This window comes from Leptonotus elevatus, chromosome 15 (genome assembly GCF_054856555.1).
Source record: "Leptonotus elevatus isolate MCC_2025b chromosome 15, RoL_Lele_1.0, whole genome shotgun sequence".
NCBI classification, from domain to species: Eukaryota; Metazoa; Chordata; class Actinopteri; order Syngnathiformes; family Syngnathidae; genus Leptonotus; species Leptonotus elevatus.
The window spans coordinates 3,109,167-3,127,875 of record NC_141253.1 but is presented as its reverse complement, the minus strand read 5'-3'; the positions used below and the strand labels follow the sequence as shown (position 1 = coordinate 3,127,875).

At 43.2% G+C, this 18,709-nt stretch overlaps 3 protein-coding genes and 1 long non-coding RNA gene across 6 annotated transcripts in view; 2 read left to right on the top strand and 2 right to left on the bottom strand.

Annotated features, from left to right (window-relative positions):
* The window catches only part of homer1 (homer scaffold protein 1), a 12,614-nt gene extending 11,821 nt beyond the window's left edge, over positions 1-793 (top strand). The window contains exon 12 of one of the 2 annotated variants that reach the window (XR_015097245.1): positions 631-793. The gene's annotated coding sequence lies outside the window, so the exon portion shown is untranslated. The remainder of the gene's footprint in view (positions 1-630) is intronic. The other variant, XR_015097246.1, reaches the window with a different exon arrangement.
* jmy (junction mediating and regulatory protein, p53 cofactor) overlaps positions 1-12,183 on the bottom strand; it is a 14,724-nt gene extending 2,541 nt beyond the window's left edge. The window contains exons 1-9 of one of the 2 annotated variants that reach the window (XM_086096621.1): positions 11,020-12,183; positions 6,048-6,221; positions 3,501-3,651; positions 3,257-3,426; positions 2,450-2,615; positions 2,087-2,286; positions 1,888-1,962; positions 1,717-1,809; positions 604-1,066 (exon numbers count right to left, since the gene is read on the bottom strand). In XM_086096621.1, coding sequence (XP_085952747.1) covers positions 604-1,066; positions 1,717-1,809; positions 1,888-1,962; positions 2,087-2,286; positions 2,450-2,615; positions 3,257-3,426; positions 3,501-3,651; positions 6,048-6,221; positions 11,020-11,766 — 2,239 coding nt within the window. In that variant the 5' untranslated portion in view covers positions 11,767-12,183. Of the gene's footprint in view, positions 1-603; positions 1,067-1,716; positions 1,842-1,887; positions 1,963-2,086; positions 2,287-2,449; positions 2,616-3,256; positions 3,427-3,500; positions 3,652-6,047; positions 6,222-11,019 lie in introns of both variants that reach the window. The other variant, XM_086096622.1, reaches the window with a different exon arrangement.
* Positions 7,726-18,709, top strand: LOC147161550 (uncharacterized). The gene is made up of 4 exons (XR_015097247.1): positions 7,726-12,911; positions 13,572-13,741; positions 17,055-17,233; positions 18,302-18,709. It is a non-coding gene; the product is annotated as an uncharacterized LOC147161550 (long non-coding RNA).
* On the bottom strand, positions 13,478-18,708 carry bhmt (betaine-homocysteine methyltransferase). Its single transcript, XM_086096626.1, has 8 exons — positions 18,629-18,708; positions 17,066-17,198; positions 16,777-16,889; positions 16,355-16,546; positions 16,093-16,240; positions 15,840-16,022; positions 13,888-14,116; positions 13,478-13,722 (listed from the first exon to the last, which is right to left on the bottom strand). The coding sequence occupies exons 1-8, from the start codon at positions 18,650-18,652 to the stop codon at positions 13,542-13,544; spliced, it is 1,203 nt and encodes a 400-aa protein (XP_085952752.1). The 5' UTR covers positions 18,653-18,708; the 3' UTR covers positions 13,478-13,541.

Sequence of the window (18,709 nt, the reverse complement as noted above, 5' to 3'; positions counted from 1 at the left end):
TTTTGTTGCAGGTAAAAATGAAAGCCAATTTGACAGTTAAATTAGTTTACTTCTATTAAATAATTGGTGACTTTATTCTGTGTAAATGTTAACTTGAAAATACAATTAAAATAATTTCCCTTTCAACATTTTTAACTAAATAATTAATAGAAAAAATAAAATAAACACGAAACAACTGGTTATCATAATGTGAATACAGCACTGTAATAGAATCAAGAAATTGGTTAATCATTTTGTGTAAGTCAAAAATATTAAAATTTACCTTTAACATTTTATTGATTTAGATAAAATATGAAAAATGTATTCAAATAAACAATTTCACATGATTACCATTTTAGTTCATTTTTGTGTAAATAAACATGAGGAAAATGAACAAGTCTTATATTTACATTTAACTTTTTAATTATTGTATTACATAATTGGTTACTTTAGTTTAAACACTGTAATATTCATCTATGTTCATCAAAAACCAGCAACAAAGAAAATTGTGTTTTTGGGGGGGGGGGGCTGAAATGGATTACTGGCATTTCAATTGTCTTGCAATTAAAAACAACAAAAATCACAATGCTAACAATGGAAGGACGTGTTGATGGCATCTCTCACCTCTCCTCCACTGTGTGGCATCCTCAGCTGACGTCTTCCTCAGCTTCTTCCTGGCTGTCAACAGCTGGCTGCTGTCGAAGAAGCGCGGCGAGATCGGAGCCAGGGGTAGCGCGGCGGGCTTGGACTCGCGCGGCAACGCCGGACGCGGCTCGACGGATATGGACGGCTGAGGAGGAGGGAGCGGAGGTGGAGGAGGAGGGGGCGGGGGAGGGGCTCCATCCAGAGTGAGAACGGACGTCGGCAGGGAGAGGAACGGAGAAGATGAGTCCAGGTCGTCCAGGTGGATGGCGGGTAAGGACTCGCAGGCGTCTCCCGGCGGAGGCGCCGAAAGTTCCGGCAGGTCCGAAGCGAAGCTGTCCGTCTGGACGCCGGTCGCCTGTGTGCAGGGAGGCTGACCCGCTCGCCGCCGCGTCTGCAGCTGCCTCAGACGACTGGACTTCAGGGTCATGTGACCCGGATAACGCTGGTAGGGGAGGAGGAATGAGTCCAAATGCAATTGTTTCATATGGAGGACCAAAACGGCCAAAATTCAAAATAAATAAATGACGCCTATAAAAAAATATATAATTCGAAAATTAAATCCCCCAAAATTTATATAAACGGTAATAAAAACGGATATAAAAAAATATAATTGGAAAATGTAATTAAAAAAATTAGTATAAATGGAATATATATATATATATATATATATACACACACACACACACACAGATAAATCAATTTGTATTAAATAACTAAAAGTGAAAATAAAAACTGATAGAAAAAAATATAATTTGAAAATGTAATCCCCAAGATGTTTTATTAATGGAAATAAATACAGCTATATATATATATATATATATATATATATATATATACACACACACACACACACACACACACACACACACACACACACACACACACACACATAAATAAATACATTTGTATTAAAACATTTTATATAATTTTTTTCTCTCCACTTAAGTCATTTATTTATTTATTTAGTCATGTATTTATTTTGATTTTTGGCAGTTTTGGTCCTCCATAGTTTTAATGTTTGGTCAACGAGTAATATCGCATCATTCAAGACAGTTGTATGTACAAATGTGCAAAAACAGGACTGGACTCCACCTGATTGAGGCTGCGAAGTCGATCCAGAGTTCTTTGCCTCTCCAGACTCACTCGCGCGTTCCGCTCTGCTTCCTCTTCTTCCGTTTCTCGCACCTGCAGCGCAAAGCGGCAACCATCACGTTCAGCTACGAACCTCAAGTTGATCAGGATGCTCACGGCTGCCGGTCATACCTGCAGGGACGTGTTACGGGTGAGGATGCCCTGACGTGCTTCCATTTTCTGCTTGTGATTGGAGATGCAGATTTCCTGTTCCGAGAGGGAATGAAACCATTTAGAAAAGGGGACGACTTCTCAAAACGTTTTGGTTCCAGGGAGAAATTCTCCGCAGGACCTCCGACGAGACGACTGTTTTCCCGTTTGGCCAGGTCACCTTCTTGTTTTTGAGGTAGACTTTCTTGGTGGTGATGCGTCCCCTGCGGGCCTCCAGCTGCCGAGTCCTCTGCCGCAGGATGCCCAGTTCTTCATTGTCACGGAGGGGCGGCAGAGGCGGGGGTCCAGCTGGGTCCTCCGCCCCCTTCATGGCATCCGGGCTCTCAAAGGCATCGTAGTACACAACCTCGTCCTGCCTCTCTGGAAAGAAAACAAAAAAAGGTTAGACTCTAATTTTCACAAATGTTTTTTGCCACGGGGTGCAAGTCTTACCAGACCCCCCCCCCCGAAGACACACATTTGGCCAACACACACTGTATTTGGCAGACACAACAATAGTTTTTTAGAATTGTGGTTGTCTCACCCGTAATCTGTCTGCGCAGGCTCTGCAACTGCGCGGTTAGCAGCAGCTCTTCGCAGCGCAGCACCTCGGCCTGGATGTCGTACAGCTGCAGCTGGAGTTCGTAGTAGAGCGCCTCCAACTGGTCCAGGTGCAGAATGGCGTCCTCGCCGCCCTGCAGGCTCCGCATCTGAGGGGGGGCGGGGGACCACACAGGTGAGGCTCTTGTGATTAGATACATAATACAACATGGCACAACTCCAGCTCATGGTGGCACTCACTGGGCCACGCCCCTTAAAGGCCATCATCATGCACATTATACACATACACATTATAGAAGACTTTTTAGTAACATACTTCAATAACAATGCAGTGTAATGCTAGCTTGATACAAATATATATCGAGAAACGCCATAGACACTAGCTAACTGAAATTAGCATAGAAGTTACAGTACTTAAAAACCTTCACACAACAGCTACTTAAGTGAATGCAGAAGAAGGTTCCAATTGAATTATATTAAAAATAACTTGTTTGGGAAGAATTTGTGCCTTTGCGTAGTGTTGTCTTACCTGTGGGTAGGTGTTCCCACATATTCACTATTTGAAGGAAAAACACTCCCAAAGTCGATGCTAACTTCCTGTTAGCATTTGAATGGGATCCTCCCTTTAGCGCTAAGCTAGCGATATTTTTAAAACGAAGAATGTTTTGAATTTAAATATACATGGGATGTACACAATGCGTAGCAATTTCAGCCCTCTTCACTTTTCTTAACCATCAACGCACACAGGGTGTTATGGACGCCGCATACACACACACACACACTACGCTACCTCCTCCTTGAGGCCGTGCTTCCTCTGTTCGAGGCAGATTTCCTTGGCCCGCATCAGCTGCAGCGTTTCTTTGGAGACCGAGTATTGCAGCCACTCCATGCGCTCCACCGCAGCCACCCACGCCGACTTGCCCAGCCTCCTCTGGTCGGCGCGCATACGCTCGTGCAACGCTGAAATGACCACGGGAGACCTTTTTGCACACGCTACACCAAATTGGGGCTCACCGTGCTCGAACGCGGTTTACCTTTCTGCGCTCGATTGGTGGTTTCGAAGAACTTGACGGTCAGCTCCTGGATGGCGAGGACGGCGGCGTGTGCCTTCTTCTGCCACTCCTCGTCCTCCCTCCTCAGGCTGTCCACCCGGCGAGGACCCAGGCGCTCCGTCTCCAGTGAGATCTTACCAGGGGAAAATAAACAGGTACAAGTCAGGCAGGTGTAATGAAAGCAGCGAGCAGCAGATGGCGCCAAAAGGGAGGAAGAGCTTTTAGGTAGAGAAAAGCCCGTCTTTAATATGAGCGGGAAGCAGTCAACTAGTGCACAATTTTGCCTCACTAGTAACATGTAGTTGTCACAATAGTATGCCAAAATTGTCCAATTAATGAGGCATACTAGAAGCCTACATGAATGGCCAAACATCTTCGCATGGACCACCATCCCCCACCGTAACGCTTTAAAGGAAGAAAACATCCACAGAGGAACTCCCAGCCAGGGCCTAAATGTAAAGCAGATGTGTGAGTGTGTGTACAGTCTGTACCGCAACCAGCGAGTGGATGTGCACGTGTGGCACAAAAGTAGTGTTAAGTTAGGAACAAGCTGGGGGGGGGGGGGGGGGGGGGGCGATTACATCATTGAGCAGAAACGTGTACAACTTATAAAAACCACAAGAACACAAAGATATCTGTGGATTGTAGCCATGATAGAATAAAATTAAATTAAAAAAAGGCAAATCCGCTTTTACATTTTCTGCAAATTTTACCTCCTTTGCTACCACATTCAAAACAAGTTTTGCTTTACTATTTAAAATCTCTACGTAATAATGTTGTTGCTTTTTTAACTATAACATGGGTCAACACAAAATTTGTAAAAAACAAACAAACAAAAAACAACCTCAGGCACCACAGCAAGTCGTGTAGCTAGCGACAGCTAGCTAGCAGCCAAAAGTCACATCCCAGCCATCGAGCGTCTGCCCGGATTCCACTTTTCGGCCACGAGAGCTCGATGGCGATTGTGTTTGCGATGCGTCGTGGTCTTAATAACGCCCCTCGCCTTTCTTGCATGTTAACGTGTCATCCCCGCTGCATTGTTTACATGCGCCATAGATGCAGCTAGCCAAAAAATGGCCGCCACCTGACACAATGCGAAAGCTGCGTCACATTGCAGGATGTGGCGGCAATTGTTTTCAGCTAGCTGTAATCATGTCTATGTACAGTGATTTGCTAGCGGTACACACAGTTATTTATTCATATTAAAATGTGTTTCCACATCAGTAATCATTCTTGACGACACACCATTCTTGATGACACACCGCTATAAGAAAAACAGTAAAAAAGTGGAGGAGCTTTATTTAGTTTGGTCTAATAGTGGGGGTGGGAGTGCTTTGCCGCCATCTATACACAGTTCCAAACCTTTTCACTTAGCGGGGTGTCAAGATTTTCGCTATCCGCAAGCCTCATTTGCCAGACCCTTGCTGTCTTCACATCCTAGCGTTTAGCATTCTGCCGTTAGCACGCAGGACAAGGCAGCTAGTTCTGCTAATTTTAACAGCTCGCTTTTTACGTCACTTTGTTTCTCTCACACTTGTGCTTCATGGCGGCTAGCGACGAAACGCAGACGCATCGCTAGCTAGGAAACACGGCGTCTCTCTTATCTGGCGCTTGAAGACGACAAGACGCGCGAGTGTGTTTATTTTTGCGTCCACAGGGCCGAGATAAGCAGCTGCAGCAGACGTCCTATATGTGAAAAACTGAAGAAAATACTTTGTAGAAGTCATTCTGGGAGCGCTTCGCTTTTTCTTTGTTTGTTTTTCCACCACGCGTGCTGTCAAAAGGTGGAATGTTTTATTTATTTATTTTTCTATTAGTTTAACATTTTTTTATATTTTTGTTAACAAGAGAATGAAAGCCTAGAATTTTTTTTGTACATTTAGAACAGATGAAGTCATGCGATTAATTACGATTACAAATTTTAATCACCTGATGCCCCTAATTTTTAATAATCTTTTCTTTTAAAAAAAGGTTGTTTTTTTTAAGAAAAGATTATAAAAAATTAGGGCCGTCAAACGATTACATTTTTTTAATCGTAATTAATCGCATGACTGTACTAGTTAACTCACGATTAATCACAAATGTTATATTTGTTCTAATACAATAAAAAAAAAGAAATTCTAGGTATTCATACTCTTGTTAACAAAAGTGGGGAAAATGTTTAAACTAATAGAAATAGTTCAAATGAATTTTTGATGTCTATAGCCGTCGATGGCAGTGAATGAGTAAATGAATGTCACTCAGTTTTGCCGTCCCATCCTTTTTATATTGTTAATGCATTGCGCTAACATTTTATAGATTTTTTTTTTATCTTACAGTGAAAAATGTTTAACCATACAATTAATTTCTTTATTTTTTTAAAAATATTCCTGTTTTGATTTAAAAAAGAGATTAAAAAAAAAAAAACTTTATTTGGCTTTACGAGCTTTTGCTCCGGGACAAACTACAGTAGTTAGCCGTAGCCGCTACTAAGCCCTAAAACAGATGGCCTTTGGATCCGCGCGTGTGTGTTTGTAGCGTGTGTGTCACCTTAATCTGCTGCCGTCTGAGCATGGCGAGCTCCCTCATGTCCCTGAAAGGCTGCAGCAGGTAGTTGTAGAGCTGCGTGGCGGCCTCCAGCATCTGGCCGTACGCCTCGTCCTCCTCTCCGTAGACCTGCAGCAGCTCCACCATGCTGTCCAGGGCCCGGTGCTTGTCCAGCGCCTGCCGGCAGAACGCGACAGGTTAAAGACATTGAGAGATCGTCTGGGTTTTACATTGACACTATTTATAAAAAAATAAAATAATAATAATAATAATAATTAAAAATAAGTATTATTTTTTTAAGTAAATGTTACCATTTATAGTGGCTGCTCATAAGACGTGTAGGCTAAAATGCTTTTCTGATAGTGGAACAAGGCGGCGTGTCAAATGACAACCAGTGCTGTAAAGATTTGTGCCTCTCGTCGACTTCCAGTGAGGCGTCCATTGAACACTACTACTTGCGCTACATTCTGCTGTTGAGCTGCCCTAAGAGCTCCGGGCCGCAGATTCCCTTTAATCCCAGATTAGCGAGGCTTGGATTTATGATTGGGATTGGAGCGACGTTTCAAATTCAGACAGTTTGCGTACGTTATGGTCATAATAATAAAGTGTTATTTTAAAACGTGCATATATTATAATCTTGGAAGAGAGGCACTTTTATGAGCAGCGGGCCGGGCTGAGGGTCTCACACAGTGAACCATTCAGGCGAGGTAACACTGCTCCTACTGTTTACGGCCCTGCGCCATCCCCATGGCAACCACTTGCCCCGTGCGTGCGTCTGTGTGTGCGTAAAGGGCATACCGGACAGTCGGGACGAGTACTGTCACCCGGTGTTGAAACAACCGTCGCCGTCTGACAACTATGTCATACGTCACACTACAATAAACTCTTGAGTTTATCGTGGGGGCTACCTAGCCTGTCCTTTCTAACTTTGAGCGAGAGAGGCGGGGTACAGTGCACCCTGGACTGGTCGCCAACCAATCACAGGGCACATACAGACAAACAACCACTCTCATTCAAAATCACACCTAAGGACAATTTAGACTGAACCTGAGAAGCATGTTTTTGGAAAGTGGGAGAAGCCGGTGTAGCTAGAGAAAACCCACGCAAGCATCGTGAGGCCACACCCCGGATTTGAACCTGTAACCTCAAACCTGTAAGGCAGATGTGCCAACTCACCCACCTTGCCACTGCCAGGAATTGAAAATGATAAAATATTTAACCAAACTATCATTTTGTCTATCGAAAGTCTGCTAGCTTAATGCTAACGTATAACATGAAACCCCAATGACAGGCTAATGGAAATTAGCATAGATGTTATGGTAATTATTCACCTTTAAAGTGGAAGTCAAATTTAAACATTTATTGACTATAATGTGTTATATGTGACCACACTAGACTAAACATGACATTCTGATGAATATTGCATTTGTGGAATATGAGTTATGAAGCCAAACCCAGCTGTTTTGATCCATCTCAGGGGGCGGCCATTTTGCCACTTGCTGTCGTCTGAAGATGACGTCAATGTTGCTCAGGGCTCAGGTAGCGACCAATCACAACTCACCTGTTTTCTGAAGCTCAGCGCTATGATTGGTTGTTTCCTGAGACCTGAGCAAAATTTATGTAATTGGCAGTCGACAGAAAGTGGCAAAATGGCCGCCCCGAGATGGATTTTGCTGCTGAACTCAATATTCCACTAACACAATATTAACCAGAATACCATATTGAAACTAGTGGGGCTGCATAGAACATATTTAATACTCACAGGCATATTTTAGAGAATAACTAGTACAAACCAAGTTTTTTGTTGGAGACCTTCTCCGACTCCACAGTGGACATCCCTCAAACGGTACAACTTTTACGCTTGTAAAAGGTACATTTTCCCTTTTTATTAACTCGTCCAATGGTTTGAAGCCAAGAAAAACAAAATGGAGTCCGGGCCTTGCCTCATTTTGTGCATTCAGGCTTCCAAGAAGCTCTTACGTGCTGAATTTAGCGAGCAACGGCGCTGCGTGTAATTACAGACCACGTTCCGGCCGCCACAGCAGCGGCAAACCGATCATCAACGACCCACTCTACCAGTTTGCGCAGAACCGGAGTTGCTGCTCAGTCTCGCTAGAGCACTTTTTTTTTTTGGCCCTCTCTGTGTAAACAACACGCCCCGTTTGTTTCAGTTGGCAAAAACAGAAAATCTATCGTTATGCGTGCATCTTGGAACAAATAAAAAAAATATTTTAAGATTTGAAAAATCCCCAAGGAGGTAAAGTGGTTGATCCTTGAAAATATCCAAGGACGTCCACTTTCTATGCCTCTCTGTGACTCTTCCGGTCTCTCTATCCCCGTCGCAACCTAACCAATGTGAGTGTGTGACATTCTACGCTCCGTTGCCACTTCCCCTCTGAGAACATCCGGTTTGAAGATGCAAACAAAACATTCAAACCCGCCACGCAAACGAGACAGACTTGCTAACCACACACACACAACGCCGCCGTTGGGTTGGAGTTCACCAAGTTATCTTGTCTGCTCTGTGGTCAATATTTGACAGTCACGCCTGGCGTGCGTCAAGTGTTTGCCTCGCCGGGTGTCACACGGTGATCACCGCGAACAAACACGTCTGAGATTTCAAGCGGCGTCGCTGACATTCTGAGTCGAGGCAGTATTTTTTTTTTTGGGGCACATTTCTTCAAATATTTGCTAATGGAACGGGTGGAGTGCTTAATGGAAAATACCTCATTTAGTCTATGACATCATGAGGGAGGTCGAGTAACCACCCGTGTGCTTATTTTAGAAAATATTTTAGCATGTGATTGAGTCAATGGGCAGGTCTTAGCTACAACAACAACAGGAGGAAATGTATGACTTTTAAATCCTCAATATCCTTCAATTGAAATCGACAAGATGACTGGAAATAATCGACCAAGTTATACATTTTTACTTTGAGTGTATTGTGATATTTTTTTCACCAAGGAAAAAAAAAAGTCTCTAAATTAAATGTAAAATTTTGAGGAAAACAAAAACATTGTATATGTTTATTTACATCTGTATCAAATTATACTTTTAACTAAAAAAAATAAATTTTTAATCAAAAATTCCAAATAAATCTCCAATAACTGCCCCTCCCCCACCAAACAGTAATATTTTAAATTACTACAATTAATCAAAATTCAATTACACAAATTTCAATTATTCCACTCCACAATTACAAAATCAGCATAATCATCCCCAAAATTAGTTTCAATACAAATTTTGATTTGAGTTGTTAAAATTATACATTTGCATTTTTTTATGTTAAAACAACTAATTTTATAAATTTTGTTTCATCCAAGGAACTTGCATAATTATAGTGTTTCAAATGTTTTTGTTTACATTTAAACATTTTCTTGTTTCGTACCAAAAAATAAATGACCGTCCTAATCGTGATTTCAATTACTACCAAAATAATCGTGATTAATATTTTCGTCAGCAGCTCTAAGATGAATCCACGGCTGCAGAAATCTGAGAACGCTGGGAACCACTGTACAGTACATTTTTAATCATAATCTTCTACTTCTGATTACAACCCAAAAAAAGAGCTAGAAACCAAAAAAATTAAAATCCTGGTAGATTCAGTAACACGATACTCTGTAGGTCTTAAAAGATCAGGCAACTATCAGTGAATAATGGACTTTATTTTGATTTTTTTCTTAATTTTTTAGGATAGATGCGCAGAAAAGGCTGCACTAGCAACACAAACCAGTTGAATGTTTGACCCCATCTACTCCCTTGAGAAGACAAAAGGGGTGCACTTCTTTGGTAAGAACAGCGTTGACCCTTTCCAGGAAAGAGTCGATTCTCGAAAAGGGAGTCGTTCCGAGTCTGTCGCTCGCATGTGCCATGCGTCGCTTCCTGGGAGGACGCCGACAGCTGCTGTAACTCGAGCTCTAATTGTTGTCTTTTGTCTCCGGTAACACCCTTCCAACAGCGACCTGATGCGTGGCCCCGGGGCCGGATCGGGTTGCATGCGTGGGGAAGTGCGGCGACAGATGGGAGGTGACGGCGCTCGGGGGAGGTTGCGGCGGTGGGATAAAGGAAGAGGAGGAGATTTGGGAACAATTGGAAAAAGTGCACATCTCCGTGGGGATCGTTGGTGTAAAGTGCTCACGCTCTCCCAAAAACAACATGTTGAAATAAAACGTCATAGATGATGACCATGTGTCTGCCACTTTAAAAACAATGGCGAGGACACTGGTTTTATGCAAGGGAAGACTTATAAAGGCGGGGAGTTGTGCCGCAAAGTAGACACACTGGAGTATAAACAAAACTGCTCCAACAATGAGAACTAGTCAACCAATAGAAATTAGTACCTGGTCAACGAAGGAACTAGAACGAGCACCCGATTGGCCACGGTAGCCAAGGTAATAAAAATAGTACCTGGTCATGGTACTCGATATTGTCGCCCAAGGTACTTGATAACGACAAGGTCGGCCAAGGTGATGGAAATAGTAAGCACTCAACTATAGTACTAGAAATGTTCCGGGGAATTTTATCGAGGAATACTACCAGTAAACCAAGGTAGTAGAAAATAATATGCTATATCAGCCATGGCAATACTTCTCGTAGAAAGGTAAAGTAGTCTTTGACAAGCTGAACTTGGGTGGTAGTCGTACTAGTATCATGGCTGACTGGTCCTAGAAAGTAGTTGCCAGTCAACCAACCGAGTAACTAAAGTCATTGAAGACACTAGAAATTAGTACGTCAAGGTACTAGAAAACGATAAAAAAATAATAATAATTAGGGCAAGGTCAGTAATGGTACTAGAAATTAGTACCTAATTCATTGTCAGCCAAGTAGTATCTGATTGGGCAATGCATTACATATAGTGGCCAGTCAGCCAAGGTACGAGAAACTAGTACCAGGTGAGTAAAAGGTACTAGGAATGATAGCGATAATAGCATTAACTTAACTGTTGATTTGTACCACGACAAATGTGTGTCCTGACCTCCTGCAAGCGCCTCTTGCCTCTGTCCAGTCCGTCCTCGTAGCCTTTCCTCCGCAGCTCGCTCAGACTCTCGTAGTACTCCTCCGTGTCGTCGCTGTCGGTGAACAGCACCTGCGAGAAGATCTTCCAGCCGCAGGTATCCAGAGCATGACCCAGGTAGACCTGCAGCTGGTAGCACAGCGCCTCCGTCTCGCGCTCCGACGACGACGCGGCCGAGACGCCGAACAGGACCGACCACACGCCGGACGGCTCCTCCGGGAAGGCCGGCAGACATGGCTCCAGCTCGGCGTTGACGGCGCACAGCTGGTGGTGAGCCGCCCGCAGCTCCTGGAACGAGAAGAGGCCAGCCCAGCTGAAGTCTCGGCGGCCGCCAGCCTCGGGGTCATCCGCGGGGGGGAGCGGCGGCGCCCCCGCGGGGTCCACGAACTCCGTGTCGTTGACCTTGGGCGACACTAAATCCCAACTGTCAACTTTTCCCTTCGGCCGAACTTTCGCCGGGAGACCGCCGTCTTGCGTCGACGCCGTGCCGGGCTGCCTGTCGTCCGTGGCCGGGCTCCAGTCGAGGAGCGGGTCGAAGAAGGTGGTCCGCTTCTGTACCGTCCGGTCGTGGCAGGTTATGGCGAACTTTCCTTCGATGTCGTTCCAGGCCACGATAAAGGCGAATTTGTGTCGTTCTTTTTCATCGAACGCTTTGGGCCGGACGGACACCCAGCCGGACTCCAAGTTGTCCTCCATGGTGAAGGACATCGAAGCCGAAGCTGGACAACAGGCGGACGGTTACCGCGAGGGGAGGTTGAGGCTGTCGAATCTAAGTGCTAAATGCTAAATAGCTGGTAAAGTGCAATTAGAAACACGCTAGCAAGCCGATTAGCACGAAACGAGCGGCCGAAACAAAGGCTCTCGGCTCGATCCGCCGGGCACGCGAGCTAACGGCGGCCCGGAACGAAGGCAGGCCCGAGCGACGTACGTCCAGTCGGCTGTCATGACACCCCCGGCCCGCTCGTCTCGGCTTCTGCTCGGCTCAGTCCACTTGGCTTTTTTCGAACCTTTTCTCGTTAGTTTTCTTTTGTTGTGTCCGTGACGACGACGTCGACGAATCAGCTCAGCTCAGCTTCAACACCGTCACGTGTGAGCTTGTGTTTACAAGCCGAGCGCGTGCACGACAAATCCGGGGGAGGGCTGCTGCCGCTGCGTTCAGGAGCCAACAAGAAAATTGTACATGGATGGCACCTGGTTAGTCGACAGCCCCTAGACATTATTACATGGTCAGCCAAGGGACTAAAAATAGTGTCTACTCAGCCAAGGGTACGTGGATAGTCAAGTAAGTCAACATACTAAAAATTAGTACCTGGCTACTGGCTTAGTCAACGTACTTAAAAGTAATTGCGGTTAGCCAAATATGTTAACAATAGCTGGTAGTGGAGACACTATAAATTAGTAAACACTTGGGTATTAGAAATTAATTGGTACCTAAGTCTGTCAAGGTACTAAAAAATGATGTTGGTCAAGTCTAAGGCGAGCGCGTGCATGTTAAATCTGGAGGAGGGCTGCCGGGTTCAGGGACTACACAGAGAACAGTACATTTCAGTTTCACTTTCAACAAGTGGCTTCAGCAACAACAACAAAACAGGATTCAAATGACTCAGTTTTAAACATGTATTCTCGTTCGACGTTATTTTCTTTTGTATTATCGATACAATTAATATGTTTATTTAGTGAAAGAGTGGTGCGTCCATTTGTGTCTCATGTTGTCTCTTGCTTGATTTGTCAACGAGCACGAGGAGCGTAAACATCTGCACGTGGGAAAACCCATGACGGCATCACGCCGATGGGACTGCGGGACGGCGGGGGCGTGGCTTACGAGCTCAATACTTCCTACGGCAAGCAAAGAGGTTCGAAATACATGGTAAACAAAGCTTTTCTTTCATGCTGCCTGGCGAGGATGGAACGAGACAAAAAGGACGTTTTAACACGAAGTGGCTGTGAACCGTTTGTATGACCTTTAAATAAACCGATACTTGAAGATACACGTTGTGTAACTTTAGTTATGGGTCTCATAATCATTAGTGGAGCTAAGCAGTTCAGAAAATGGATGGATGGATGGATAGTATAACATACTGAAAAATAAATCTAATTAATATATGAATAATACAATTCTTAAAATAAATTGTGACCACTACGAGTTTGTTGTTTTTGGCTAGCCAATAGTGTCCTTGATTTCGAACCTGGCCCAGCAAGGAACTACAGTACCGAGTCAGCTAAGGTACTCAAATAATACATTATCAATTGTATCCAGACAGCAACATCAAAGAAATAGTACCTGGTCAGTCAAGGTACCAGATATGTACCTGGATGTACAGTCATGGTAATACACTGTCCACTAGAGGTCAGCATTGTTTTCCTTAGCGGGTCAATTTTAGGTTGGAGTCATGAGTTGTGACAAAGAGGAACATGAAAATGAAGGTTTTGTATATATTTAATATTGTTGTTGTAAAAATGACATTTCCGCACGTGATCGCTTCTCACTGGCCTTTGTTGGCCTTGTGGAACAGATCCTGGAGCTGCTCCTTGCTGGTGGCTTCCTTCTGCTGCATGAGGTCCGCGTGACCTTTGGTGACCCCCCAGCTGTCTGGCGTGGACATGGAAGGACACATGGGCCGACCCGACGCCGGCTTCAGTTTCTCCCAGTAGTCTCGGCGGGCCCTGAAGCGAAGACGTTAAGGTGGGGGACAATTGCTTTTAACGCAAATTGAACCTGACATCAGACAGCGACAATATCGATATTTGATCTGGTGTATCGACCAGTGATCAATATTTTACGCCAAGCGTAGTCGTGTAGTTTTGATACACAGTGCAGCATTATCGTACCTGGCTCTGCACCAGGGCTTGGTGTGCATCTCCAGGCCGCTGCCCCACAGGCCGTGCTTGTCGGAGCCCGCCGGCAGGAAGCCCCTCTCGGGCGCCAGCTCCTCGGCCAGGGCGCGCACGTGGTAGGGCTCGAAGCCGCAGCAGCCGCCGATGTAGCGGATGCCGACGGCGTACGCTTCCCGAGCATACTTCTGCATGTCCCAGCGGGTTAGGATTCTCGGCTCCAGACCTGGCAGGGGGGGGGACAGTTTGTCAAGGTGCTGCAAGTCGTACCCGGTCAGCCTTGGAACTAGAAACAGTGAGGTCCCGTTGTCACACAATGTCAATTTTTTAAAATAATATTTTCTAAAAACATATTACGTTTTAAGCTTCCTACTTTATTTGTGTAATATAATGCTTTGTTTTTTTCACAAATAAATCCAAATTTATTATCATATTAAGCATTTTTCTTCTTGAAATATTACACTTTTTAAAAATAAATAAATCCCGCTTTATTCTTGTAATATTACTCTTTTAATGCATTTTTTTTTAAATAATACAATTCAACTTCATCATCATACTTTTTTTTCCTAAAAATAAATATACACTAGGTTTTTCTTGTATTTTTTAAAAAAGATCCAGCTTTATTGTAAATTACACTTTTTTCCAAAAAAAAAATAAAATAAAAATGTATTCTCATATTACCCTTTTTTCTTCAAATAAATCCAACCTAATTCTGGTAATACGAATCATTCTTTTCTTATACCAAATACATTTATTCTTGTAAAATGTATCCTAAAAAAATCGAGCTCAATTCTTGTATTACACTTTTATTTTATCCCAAAAATTCCAACTTCGTCAAATTCTAATGATATTCACATTTGTGTTCTCTAAATAAATAAAACATTACTCTCTTATTTGTGCCTTTTTGTTTTAAAAATTTCAGCTGAAATCCTGTAACAGTGTGCCTTTCCCCCTCAAATCAATTTGGCTTTATCCTTGCATTATAATGTCTTTCTTCCCCACAAATCCAACTTTATCCTTGTAATATTTAGGATTTTTTTGTTTTGTTTTCTAAGTAAATTGTGTGAGTAGGTGAGGACTGATGAACTGCTACGTACTGAAGGGGAACTCTGGCAGTCGTACCCGGTCAGCCTTGGAACTAGAAACAGTGAGGTCCCGTTGTCACGCAATGTCAATTTTTTAAAATAATATTTTCTAAAAACATATTACGTTTTAAGCTTCCCACTTTATTTGTGTAATATAATGCTGTGTTTTTTCACAAATAAATCCAAATTTATTCTCATATTAAGCATTTTTCTTCTTGAAATATTACACTTTTTAAAAAATAAATAAATCCCGCTTTATTCTTGTAATATTACTCTTTTAATGCATTTTTTTTTTAAATAATACAATTCAACTTCATCATCATACTTTTTTTTCCTAAAAATAAATATTCACTAGGTTTTTCTTGTATTTTTAAAAAAGATCCAGCTTTATTGTAAATTACACTTTTTTCCTAAAAAAAAATAAAATAAAAATGTATTCTCATATTACCCTTTTTTCTTCAAATAAATCCAACCTAATTCTGGTAATACGAATCATTCTTTTCTTATACCAAATACATTTATTCTTGTAAAATTTATCCTAAAAAATCGAGCTCAATTCTTGTATTACACTTTTATTTCATCCCAAAAATTCCAACTTCTTCAAATTCTAATGATATTCACATTTGTGTTCTCTAAATAAATAAAACATTACTCTCTTATTTGTGTCTTTTTGTTTTAAAAATTTCAGCTGAAATCCTGTAACAGTGTGCCTTTTCCCCTCAAATCAATTTGGCTTTATCCTTGCATTATAATGTCTTTCTTCCCCACAAATCCAACTTTATCCTTGTAATATTTAGGATTTTTTTGTTTTTGTTTTCTAAGTAAATTGTGTGAGTAGGTGAGGACTGATGAACTGCTACGTACTGAAGGGGAACTCCGGCAGGTCGATGAACCCCTGTTTGCTGCAGTCGGGCGTGTGATAGGCGAGCGGCTGGCTCATATAGTGCGCTTTCAGGCCGGCCTTCTCCACGCCCGCCTTCATCATGGCCACCGTGCGCACGCAGGTGGCTGGGTCAAAGTGGCAGTTGACGCCCACGATATTCGCACCTGCGACCCAGGAGGGAAAAGTTCGGGTTGAAAACTGATGTCAGATTTTTCACAGGGAATGTTTTCGTACCGGCTTTGACCAGGCGGACGGCGCACTCTCCCGGGCTGACGCCGTTCAGATCCCCCTCGGGTCCGATGCACAGTGTGGCTGCCACTGGCTTGCCCGTGCTTTTCAGGACCTGCACCGCCCACTCCGCCTCCTCCACATGCTCAAAGTACTGCAAAAATGACATGAGTCCTACATGTGATTGGAATCAAATAACCTGTTAAAGGTTATGACAGCCTGGAGGCGTTTCGTTGAGGTGTGGCATTCAGTTTCCGTCATCAATAACCTCAGCGATCAAGAAGTCGACATTCTTGCGCACAAAGACGTCCAACTGCTTCTTGAAGATGGCCTTGACGTCATCCTGACTCTTGCAGCTGAGGTACGAGGGCGTCTGGGACACGCCGCCCGCCACCAGGGCGTCGCCCTCGTCCGCCACCTGTCTCGCCAGGTCGCACGCCGCTTCGTTGATTTGCTGCCCCTGCAGGCGGGAGAGAGAAGAGCAGGAGTGGGTTCATCTTACATGATTTGCCCGCACGCGAGGCCGGCCGGCAGCTGCGGATATAAACGGAGCAGCGGCCGGTAAGAGGAGCCAGCGGGTCAGTTGAGATGACGATCCTGTGGAGGCTCAACTATTTCATTTTGGTTTCTCGCGGAAGACCGAGCGCTCGTCGAATCAATATCAATCACGCTAAGAGAATCGGCACTCACGGTGAAGCTCTGGGTGTTGCCCCTGTTTTCCAGCTTGTCGTCGCTGGCGTAGAAGGTAAAAGTCTGCATGACGTTGGATCCAGCCCTGAGGAACTCCCTGTGCAGCTGCCGCACTGAAAGCACACGAGATAGCAATCAAGACAAAACACGATAATATTCAATATTTGTTTTCCATCTTCAGGTCCGTGTACGGGTGACGCTCTTAATCTTCACCAGTTTGACAAATTAGCTCATTAGTAGCACGACAGTTTCTTCTATGACTAAACGTCTTTCCATAGAAACAGCATACCCGCTTCAGGGTGCTCGGCGGCGGCTTCGGGCGTCCACGGCCCCGCCTTGACGTAGCCTCGCTTTTCCAGGGCGAAGACGAAACCGCCATCGCCGATGACCACCTCGCCGGCGTCCAGTCGCTCCAGGATGCCCTGGATAGCCGTTTGTCACAAAGGTGGCATCAGAGGTGATAAAAGTACTCGCAAACTAAGTAGAAGTATCGGTACTTGTTTAAAAACAAAAACCTGGTAAAAGTAGTACATATTCAAGACGTATATTTAGCGAAAAGTCCAAAAGTAGATGCTAAAAAAAAAGGTTTGCATTAAACGGACTTGGATATGGCACTTAGCGTATTTCCTCAAATAAATACGGTATATCCTGAATATCCTTAACTCACTTCCAGCCATTTTCACAGAAGCAATCCCCTACACTACCGGCTGTTTTTTTTGGATTTTGACTGATTTTGTAAGGCCCATAGAATATTGTGTTCTATTGCTATAACAACATGGAACCTACCAAAAGAAAGATTAAAGTCTCCTCTTTCATCAGGAAAAAAAAATATATATATATATTTCTATCTGTTTCTGTTTTGCAGCAATTAGCATTAACCAACCATTATTAGAATCTAGCTAAGTTTCATCATTATTCACAAATCTATTGAGAATTTAGTTTTTTTTCAACATGGCCCTGGTTGATCTCCTTTGCTCTGCTGCCACCTGCTGCCCGTTTGTGCAATAACTACCATTTCTTCAACCATACTTTGCAGTTGATAGGCTGCATCAAAGCCTTCTGTATGCTCTAGCATAAAATAAACATATAAATACGTCTTTGGGACACTTAAAACATTTAAAATGGGAGCAAATGAGTTCATCTAAAGTATTGTACCTTATTTATTTGAGGAAATACAGTGTATGAAATGTTCATTTTTGGGATATGCAGTATATCTGTATTAATTTGGGAAAATATTGTATTCATTTCCTCAAATAAATATATTTGAGGAAACAGAGGACATAGAGCATATACTGTAGTTCTTCAAATAAATAGAGGGCTTACAGTAAACACCACATTTCCCCAAATTAATACATATTGTATTTATTCATATGCTATCAAAGCAACGTGTACACGTAGCTTTGTTGTTGCTATCTTGTGTAAGCAAAAATGCTATATTAGCTAATGATGACTGAAAGAATGTAGTTTACTAGTAAACGTGTTTTGTTTCAGATTAGACCGATTATTTTTGGGGTTGTTTTTTTAGGATGGCAAAAGAAACAACGCGGTTGTCCATGTCGATGCCGTCCATAATTTTCTCTGCCAATCAATCAAGAGCTCAATCAAGGTTGGTGGACTCACTCTCTGTTTAGGTTTTTTTTTTTTTTCATTGTCTCGCTATATATCGCCAAGGATGGAAAAAAAAGTAACCAGCCTATTTTGACAAAGTAAGGAGAAGAAAGTGCAGAAACCGATTTTTTCACACGTAGGGAGTAAAAGTCAAATAATACTCAAGGAAAAAAAACAGACCTGAAAAATCTTAACATCACAAATCACGCATACTGCACAGTAAGAACTTGACGCTTGGTTGTACCTTCTTTGTCCCTGATGGTGCCATGGTTCTGCTTCGTCTTCTTCGAGATGGGGAAAGGCTCTCTTCAGGCGGCCGTGCATC

Coding starts and splice junctions, on each gene's coding strand:
- bhmt (XM_086096626.1), bottom strand. CDS start 18,652: ATGGCACCATCAGGGACAAAGAAG. Junction 16,890..17,065: donor CGCCGAGCACCCTGAAGCGG/GTATGCTGTTTC, acceptor GTGTGCTTTCAG/TGCGGCAGCTGCACAGGGAG. Junction 16,241..16,354: donor TCGACTTCTTGATCGCTGAG/GTTATTGATGAC, acceptor TCATTTTTGCAG/TACTTTGAGCATGTGGAGGA.